General features: G+C 38.8%; 1 protein-coding gene across 1 annotated transcript; it reads left to right on the top strand.

The window, feature by feature from the left end:
• Nucleotides 1-67: 67 nt before the first annotated feature.
• Nucleotides 68-8,910, top strand: rab12 (RAB12, member RAS oncogene family). Its single transcript, XM_023410894.2, has 6 exons — nt 68-465; nt 2,322-2,382; nt 5,361-5,499; nt 6,541-6,630; nt 6,914-7,018; nt 7,893-8,910. The coding sequence occupies exons 1-6, from the start codon at nt 240-242 to the stop codon at nt 7,998-8,000; spliced, it is 729 nt and encodes a 242-aa protein (XP_023266662.1). The 5' UTR covers nt 68-239; the 3' UTR covers nt 8,001-8,910.
• The last annotated feature ends 1,082 nt before the right edge of the window (nt 8,911-9,992 follow it).

Raw genomic sequence — 9,992 nt, 5'->3', positions numbered from 1 at the left:
AAAAATGATATGATAAGAGTTTGAGGCGGAAACGGAAATGTTTTATAGCGTGGTTAATGACGTCATGGTGGATCTGGTGTGTGTCTAATGGCTGAACAACAACAACTGTCGGCGAGCGACAAACTTTCACAAACTTCTACGGAGACGAAAGAAAGTCGGATATAGCACACTGGTTCGATTCTATGATAGTTTAGGCGTGTTTGTCTGTTTTTCTTGTTGTCACAAATGTGGAATTACTGATGGATCCGAGATATGATATACCGCGGAGGGCCGCCGGTGGTGGCGGGGGCTCCGCGAACTCGTCTCCCGCTCTGGGGGCTCAGTCGCGCCGCAGGAAGATGCCTCCCAGACCCGCTGATTTTAAACTTCAAATTATCATTATTGGCTCCCGTGGTGTTGGTAAAACCAGTCTCATGGAGAGATATACGGACGACACTTTCTGCGAAGCTTGCAAGTCGACAGTAGGTGAGGACAGGAGGCGTTTAAGGGACTTGTTTTTGTCAACTTTGTATTGACATACAGCAGGGCTCCGTCTACTTACTGGACTGAAGATACCTAAACTACCATGGGGTGGACGTCGCTGACATATTGCCTTCTACTCTACTGTGTAATGGGACTGAACAAAGGTTACAATACCAGCTGTAGCCGGCCAATTTAAGCTAACTGCAACACAACACTGTTCAAGCTAACAAAACTGCCTTAGCGACTTGACTGTGTTTCTATGAAGTGTTTTCCCAACACTTTTGTTTTTCCTTCCACACGTTTGAGGCTTGAAATGATGCTTGGGTTGTTGTATATTTTAGGCTGTTAGAAGAAGAATTTTTACACAGTAATTTTTTATTTTTATTGCAAAGTTGGAAAAGAACAGCTGTACAAACATAGAAGTAAACAAGACGTTTATCATAGTAAAGTTTGACTATCACAGCCTCAAATTATGATACAATTATAGTTTGAATAAAGATTAACAGACAAAATAAACAAAAATAAAGAAGGACATGCAATAAAAAGAGTAAAACTGAATAAGTAAAGTAAAGACAGAGGCATATACTGTATATACGAGGTGCAAATCAAAAAGTATTATGATAAATTAGTTATTCCTGGAGAAAATAAAAGTTGTATGAGTCAAATAGTTTTATAAATTTCTTATTTTTAAGCAATTTAACAAAAGTGAGTAAAGGGTCTATTTCTGCTCAGAGGTGAAGAATATTCAGTACAAAATCTAGTAGTACTCTATGCTTGTGTAGGTACCAAGTGTTTAATGCGTTTTATTTACAGAAACAGAAAAACAGAGTTTTTACGTTGCACATTGTATACTGTACACAGAGGCTTCTAGAGCTGTCACTGTCTGTAAATTTAGCTAGACGAAGAAGTTAAAGGCTTAGATCTTGTGTGAGAGTTTAAAGTGGGTTTCCCTTACTTTGCACACAACACAGTAAGGAGGAGACTTGGCACCCTGCTACTTTCATAGCATGGATCTGCAGCTGTTCAGTAATAGTGTAACTTAATTTACAACTGGTGACCCTGTTTGTGTAATTAGATGAGGATGTACTTGTGCCCCATCGAATGCCATTTCTGAACAGCCATTTTTCATATGTCTGCTTAAAAAACTGATTCATACTGCATTCTTTTACATTACAAAAACACAACCACTCTAACTTGTTGTATCTTAACTCTTAACTCTAACCGTAACCCTTTGAAAACAAGAGCGCCTTGTGAAAACTTGTTGTGCCAGTTATAGATGCTGCCAACTGAAAATACATGAGGTCTGTTTATATGTCGAATTGGGTAAACAGTCCTGTGACCAATACAGCAGCCAGCCATAGTGTCCAGTCCCAAAATAGTTTTGCACACAGGCAGCTGCCATTGCAAAGCTCCATTTTGTGTCCTGTCATCTCTGTGACACAGATCGCAGGTTGTGTGAGCTTTGTGTCGCTAACATTGTGCTCTTTTGATCACAGATAACACAGAGGGAATAGTTTGACTAGTAATAGTCACTCAAGCCTGTCTGAAAATGTTTTAATAGATCTGAGATAGTTGCTATCATCGTGCACAGTTTTTAAAAGTATGACACAAGTATGAGTAACTTCCTCAGTCATTGTTTAGAAGCTATGAAACCAAGGAAACATACAATTCTCGAATAGAAATATAATTGAACCAGATTCAAGACAGAATTATAATTTGCCTTTAAAGCAAAGAAGGGAAGTCAGTTTTCTTCATACACCAACCTAGTAATTGAAATTATACTGACATAAAGACAAAACAACACAGGAAATGCTGGTAAATGTAGATGTTCTCATGTGTGTTTTTGATTGCCCTCATAGGAGTTGACTTCAAAATCAAGACCGTTGAGCTGAGAGGGAAAAAGATCAGACTACAGATATGGTGAGTAATTGTACACAAGATTCCAGTTCCTTTACCCCTCTACATAGCACATTTCCTCTGTCTGTCCTATCATGGAGTGTTTCCTCTGTCCTATCATGCTGCAAACCGCTCTAACGAACAGATACTGGTGGCTTAGTGGGTGCATCTCAGCTTTGTATAGTAGGTAAGGCATGTGCAAAAGTAAATACCTTCAATTTGTTAATCATGATAAAATAAAGTAAAGTAATAGCATGTATATGTTTTGCAAAACTTTTTAAATGAACGATTAACAGTGAAGGGGTTTATCCAAAGAGCATGTTTCTCCAGTGGGAATCTAACTTTTAACTGCTACCTATGGAGCAACAATACTCACCCATGTTGTTGTCTAAACAACAACCATTGTAGTCTTGGTCAAAACAGGCGATGGTGTATTTGTTACATGTAGTATCACAAGTTATTTTTGTAATGACTTACAACAAGTGCACACCTATATGTGAAAACACAACATATACTCAGTTTCCAATTTATTAACTGCACCGTAGCTGCTAAAACTAATGCAGTCCTGCAATAAACCCTCCTTCATGAAGGTCATAATGTTCAGTTTCTTTTAATGGGGGTAAGCTAAATAACAGAAACATCCTTCTGTATAACACAAGACAGTTCAACAGCACCACAAACTACATCCTCCAAAATGTTCATATAACTGAATCAACACCACTTTCAACAAAAACTGAACATTATAAACTTCACGAAGGGAATATTTATTATAGGACTGTTGTATTAGACTGCGTTAGTTTTAGCTTGGTGCACCTAATAAACTAGCAACTAAGTGTAAGTGTTTTTAAAAGTAAAAACCAAGGTTCAAGGGCAAAACTCTCTTGACCACAGTCTCTTCAGTGCAAACACAGGCAGCAGTTCCTGGAACTTGGTTATGCATTTAAACCCATGAAACCGCTTGCAGGATTGCCAGAGATACCATATATATGAGAGGAACCACATGGTTGTCTACACCTACTTTTGAATATTTAAGTAGTGCCACTAAAGCCAACCATGACCTTCCATCTGATCTAATCTGACACACCTGGAGAATTGATTGCCATAGTCCAAAATACGGAGTAACACCCTTCACAGATTTGTTTAAAGGTACTAATAAGTAGTAGCAATTTGATTTTAATTTAATTTGACTATTAATAGATTTCTCTTTAAAGTTTTTCCGCAATCATTTTAAGAACAAAATCCATCTTTTGTGACAGTATCCAAATCAATCCGTTAGTGATGGATGTTTGATACTGGTCACTGGAGACATACAGTGTCATTGTTGCTCAATTATAAGAGTGAACTGTCTTTTTGTTTCACTTCATTATTCTAATATATTATTATATTATTATTATATTATAAATTGCTGAAAATTGTTCAGAAGTCTTGAGCCAGCCTAGTGTTATTGCTCAAACAGACCACCAGTGATGGGGATGATGTTATTTGATTCTGCAGTGCCTCTGGTTGTGTCTTGTGACTTTAACTGGGCTTTAATCACATTTTGAAAACATCTAAACCATCCAGTGCTCTTGTCCAACGGTTGAAAAACTGATTAACATGCCACAGATTACAGTGAGGAAAGCTTGTATATGCCTTTGTGTGACAATGAGTGTTGGGCTAAAATGTGGGAATGCCATTGCTTGTTTCACTAACACATCTGACCTCTTCGCTAACACCACATCCACCCTCCCACCCCCACATCACATCTGCCGTTTACCACGTCCCATTTTGTTCCCGCTCCTCTGCCCTGTCCTCGACCTGTCCGATCAGGAAGGCCGCCCTCACTTTGTCTTGTCTCTCATGTCGAACTGCTCGCATCAAGCTCCATTACTGCCGCGCCCGGCCTTACCTAACCCTGCCATTGTGCTGCTGTGTCTCTGTCTGCGCTCCTGCTCATAAGCCTGACTGTGACTCACAGGGGGAAACGGGGAGAGACTAGCTGGCTGAAGGTACAGTAACACTTCGCTGTGAGTGGAGCTCCAACTGCTTGTCATGCTGCTAACCCAGACTCAGATGATCAGCTGAATCTTAACAGATCCGAAAAAATATCCACTCAGACATTAAAAAAATATCTTTGTACCTTTACATTTATTAAATGAAGAGTTAATTTAAAAAAAAGAATCATATCTTCAGTTTGACTTGATCTCATTTCAGGTGCCTGTGATTCCTATTGATCAACCTGTAATTGAAGCTATTACTTAAAAAAAGACTAATCATTTTAAACTAGTGAATGGTTTATAACTCACGCTGCTGTAGCTGTAACTGACATTTTCAGGTGTTTATTAATGCAGGATTTTCAACAACTATACAGTTACTTCTACTATGAAAACTCATTCTGTGTAATCACAGCCGTGTTTAGCCTCGACTTATGGATGCCTACAGGAGGCATTGTAGTTATCGACAAATACGTCAATAAACACTTATGTCTGCTTACAGCTACATTGTGGTGTGTTAAAAGTGATTCACCAACTGTTAAAGTAAAATGTTACAGAGTTGACAATCGTTTCATAACTGCATGTTTCTTCAGATTATCTCATTTTGGAACAAATGTCAGATTCCTGTTTTTTTTTTGTTTTTTTTTAAAGCTAGATACAAGATGATGATGATGATAATGTTGGTGCTCATAAAGAAAGATTCAGTGTTCATAAATGAATGGTGTCTAAAGAAATTAGAATCTCATCTATATTGATTAGTAAAACTACATTGATAATACGTTGCTTGAAGCTGATTCTTCTTTTCCTATTTGTTGTTTGATCTTGAGAAAGTTCACTAATACATGATAAAAAAATAAATAAATTTCCTTTTTTAAATACAAGCCTTAGTCATATTGATCCTTGTTTTATGAAAAACCTCTTAAATCAGTCAATAAGTATTTTGGTATTTCAAAATTATTGGAGGCACTGCACTGCTGTGACTGAGTTGATGTTATTTTAATTATATTGGGTTTAATTTCTTTCATCCAGGGACACTGCTGGTCAGGAGAGGTTCAACAGCATCACCTCGGCCTACTACAGAGGTGCCAAGGGAATAGTGCTAGTGTATGATATCACCAAGCAGGAGACCTTTGACGACCTTCCTAAATGGATGAAAATGATAGACAAGGTAAACAAACACTGTGGGCAGTTAGATATTTCTGAAACGTCTCATTAAATGATATATGGCTTTCCTTTGTTGTCCTTGGGTGTGTTCCTGTGCTATTATTATCTGTCAAATATGTCACACGGCACCTGTTTCTCTTGTACAATGACAAAACAATTCCCTGGGTTCTGCCATGCATCTAGCACTAATGTTTACATAAACATTCAATCCACCAACAGTGGCCACCCAGCCAGCATCCCCTGATGTTCATGCTTCAGTTCTACCTTTGTCTTTAAGCTCGTTAGCACTGGCAGCAGATACATGAGCTGGAGGTGTGTGTGAAGGTGTCGCTCTGCAGAGACACGTTTCCATTATAGCCTGACCTATGCTGGATTTCTGATACTGAGTTTGCTGTTTGAGAGTTTTAAAACTCAACTGATATTAAATTTCTTTACACGATATCAATAAACCTAAATTTGTTTGTTTAACAATTGTGACCAAAGCGTGAGAACTGAGCTCCTGCAACATTTAACTGTTGAATAATAAACTTCTGGGGAACAAATGATAGAAAGGTGACACAATTTCAAAATCTTCATCATCATCTTTGACATTTCTGTACTTCAGTTTCTTGTCATTTATCAGCTGACATATACTTCAACAGTAATATATCTGAAGTGAGACAATATGGATTTATTGGTTGGCCTCTAGTTTGGCAGAGCCTGTTAGTCTTGTTGCTTGACTTTATTCATTTTAAAGGGAGTGGCTCATGTGATGACTCCTGACTCTATAACACTCATTTTATGTTAACAATAATCTCATAATAATAACCTCAGCCTCATGCAGACATGAATCAAACTGAAAAAATGTATGTCCTCATGGTCCTTTCATAGTCACAGCCCTTGTATCGTAGAGGTAAATTAACCAGAATTTAACTTTTAAGTTCCCAAAAAATGAGTTGTTCACGGTGTCAGTACGGTGTACAGATTTTGTTGCAGTGATCTGGTGTGACTTTTATGAATGATGATTTCCTGATGTGTCTCCTCTCTGCTCTCTGTTTTGTGCCAGTACGCCTCAGAGGAAGCAGAGCTTCTCCTGGTCGGGAACAAGCTGGACTGTGAGACCGATCGTATCATCTCCAGACAGCAAGGAGAGAGGGTGGGTTCAACACACAGCTGCACCCTTTCACTATATCACAGAGCCACGTCTTTGTTTTCTATAATATTTGAACCTCCCATTTCAGTTTTAGGAGCACACAAAGTCCATGTCCCTAATAGCGCAATCTACTGGCGTAATCAAATTAGATAAAACACAGTTTTTAGTATTAACAAGCCGGACTGTGTGACTTAAATTCCTTACTAATTATATTTCTGCTCCTATGAAACGAAGCAGCTGTGCTCGATTTGGCTCCGTGCTAATTTCACACTTTCCTGTGTTACAGTTTGCCTCTCGAATAAGTGGAATGCGCTTCTGCGAAGCCAGTGCCAAGGACAACTTTAATGTGGACGAGATCTTCCTGAAGCTTGTGGATGACATTCTTAGCAAGGTCGGTGTGTAATCATTTCCAGTGTTTTTTTTCTGTAAAAATCCACATTGAAGCTGCATTGAATTTGATGTTTTGACTAAAATTAGTCACTTGTGGTTATTCCAGTTGCACCTGGTGCAATAGTCTGCTCTGCCTTGCCTTGCTCAGTAGTGTAATTAAATTTCATACAATCTGTCTAAATGAAGAATAGATTAAATACTGTCTTAACTCAGCCAAATACAACACCTTAAAAAAAGCACAAAGCCCTTTTTTTTTTTTTTAAATAAAGAGTTAATATATAGTCACACAGATTGACAGGTAACTCCTTCATTAGACAGCTGCATGGACGCACAACTCAACTTCATTTTTGATAATGACAAACAGTTGGAAAAATAGAATATTTCCAGGCAGAGATTAATTACTGTGTTCACTTTGTTTCACTCAGTTTTTAATACACGGACTAGGACACGAGCACAACACAACTCTTTCATAATTATCCTTACTGATGGGACTGCATTATTTTAAATGATATGATTTCAAATGTTGTTGTTCTGTCTTTCTCTTCTTTCTTTTTATGATATTCATGTTTTGATGTCATTGTGATAGTTATTTCATTATGTTTTGCAATATTACAGTTTCTGGTGTATTGTCTATAAGGAGTAGCAGGTGTAAGCAATCTGTTTTTACTGTTTCTGCCTTGATGAAGACCCAGTGAGGATTTAAGCCTGTCTAAGTAAAGGCCTCCTGTTCTGCCTACAGTAGTTGGTGAAAGATTTCACCTTTGTTATTTACAAAATGAGACTTACTCAACACCCAATAAGTTGCCCGCTGTTTAAAAATTGAGCATATTAACCCTGAGTATTCAGATGTTTTTTCTTTCTTATTGATACAACAGATGCCTCTGGAAGTTCCCAACAAGGAGCTTTCCAACAGTGTCCTGTCTCTGCAGCCTGAACCGGAAGTGCCTCCGGAGTTGCCTCCACCTCGCATGCGCTGTTGCTGAGAGTCAGAGTGGTCTCTCTCTCACACACACACACACAGACACACACACAGACACACACACACACAAACACACACACACACACACACACAAACACACACACACACACACACACACACACACCACACAAACACACACACACACACACACTCACACTCACTCTCAGCGCTCACAGCTCACACATGCAGAGCATCAATCTGGCCACTAGGGGGCATGACACAGCAGCAGTTTGGAAATATTGACTACTGCTGTTCAAATGCATGGACTCTCTTTAACAACCAGTATTATCTTCCCATGTTTCTTCTCCTGTTTTGTAACTGTACACTCTGACATGTGCCACACTAACACTTAGCGCCTGGCGAAATCACCCACTTCCTACCACCTTTCTGTCGACACTTGACCCAGACTACCTCATTCCTCGGACCGTTAGGCTTGCCGTGCCCCACAGGTGCCTTCAAGGTAGAGAGCCCTCTGGTAGCAGTTGCACATTTTCTATGGAGGGGGATTATTGAGGGCCTTACAGCTTGTTCTCTTCCTGTTTTCTTTTGTCATCACACATACTGTAGACTATGTTTAACATCGTCTGAGTTGCCCTGATGTTTCTGTTATCTGCATTTTCTAGCTCACAGAAAAGGGATAACGATATCTCATGTCTTTTCAGCTTAGGTTAAATTCTGGGTCTGGTACAGTAGTTTTATATTGTTATTAATAGGTTTTATTACCAAGTGAGGAGTTGACTTGAGGTAAACAAAAGCACATGATGTAAATATGGTGTGTTGCTGTAATGACTGGACAAGGTGCAGATTTTTGTGGCCAGCAGAAGGTGGTTTTGTGGTGGTGATCATATCAGTTTGTATTCCTTTGCCTTAAAGTATTAAAGTGGCTGGAACGGCTCTTTTCACATTTGTATAAATCGTAATGTTTTGCACTACAATCCATCTTAACTAGTAAAGCTGACATGCAGTAGAAGAAAGTACACAAGTTGTAGTATAGCACTAATAAAGATCAGCGTTTGCCGCAGTAGTGGCCGCTCGGAACCACTCTTCCACATCCTGTTAAAGTGGGTTGGAGATGCAAGGAGAGATGGGTAATGTAGTCTTTGAGGGATTGGTGTTTTTCACAGGGACATTTTCCATGTGTGTTACTGGCTTTTCAGAGGGAAATAGAGACAGTAAGAAGCTACACAGACACATGGTTTTCGCCTTCATTTTAATATTTCTAAGTGTTTTTGTTTTGACCTTTTTCCTTTGAATTCAGATACAGTTTAGAGAGGAGTCTCCCTTTGCAGGGTGAAAATGCAGGAAGGGTTGTGTTGTATTTGAATGACTCAGGAAACTTTGATCGGCTCATTTTCTCTGGCTTTTTATTGCAGACTTGCTTCGAGTTTCATATCAAATTAATAAAGAAACATCTTCATAAAAATCCCGCTTGTGTTTTATAGAGGAGGTTAGCAGCTTTGAATTTATGATTTGGCAGTTTGTTATGGACCAGTGTGGAGATTATGCACATTTGAAAAATACTAGGCTATGCATGTTAAGCCCTCCTTCGTTCATAGACATTGGTCATGATTAAATTCTTCCATCTTTGTTGTGGGATTAATGCAGTAAGAGAAATGTAGCGCTGTGGATGTTTCTGTCTTGTTACATGTTGAAGTAAAAACTGAGGCTGAGGAAGGACGAGATTTGGAATTAATCAAACCGACTTTCTATAGGTTAATTTTATTTTTTGCTGAGGTTTTATGTTAAGTTCAGGCTTTTGTGGACTTAAAATGGCACATTTTGTATTCTAACAAATGAATAGTTTCATACCAGAAGAAAAATGTTGAAAAAATGAGACTTTTGGCAACAGAACAGTCACTGACATCCAAGCACAACGACCTTCACATGCAAATGTCCAATTTAGCAATTCGATCACTCGTGTTTTGAAATGCTGAGCTGTAAACATTTCTTCAGACATTGTTTTTTGGAATGAAACCTTTCACCAACCCCCCCACCC

Source organism: Seriola lalandi, unplaced genomic scaffold (genome assembly GCF_002814215.2).
Source record: "Seriola lalandi dorsalis isolate HSWRI2012SDOR001 ecotype SW California unplaced genomic scaffold, Sedor1 jcf7180002054441, whole genome shotgun sequence".
NCBI classification, from domain to species: Eukaryota; Metazoa; Chordata; class Actinopteri; order Carangiformes; family Carangidae; genus Seriola; species Seriola lalandi.
The sequence above is the reverse complement of the archived record's forward strand: the minus strand, read 5'-3'. Positions and strand labels throughout refer to the sequence as shown.

Coding starts and splice junctions, on each gene's coding strand:
- rab12 (XM_023410894.2), top strand. CDS start 240: ATGGATCCGAGATATGATATACCGCGGAGGGCCGCCGGTGGTGGCGGG. Junction 6,631..6,913: donor CCAGACAGCAAGGAGAGAGG/GTGGGTTCAACA, acceptor CCTGTGTTACAG/TTTGCCTCTCGAATAAGTGG. Junction 7,019..7,892: donor TGGATGACATTCTTAGCAAG/GTCGGTGTGTAA, acceptor TTGATACAACAG/ATGCCTCTGGAAGTTCCCAA.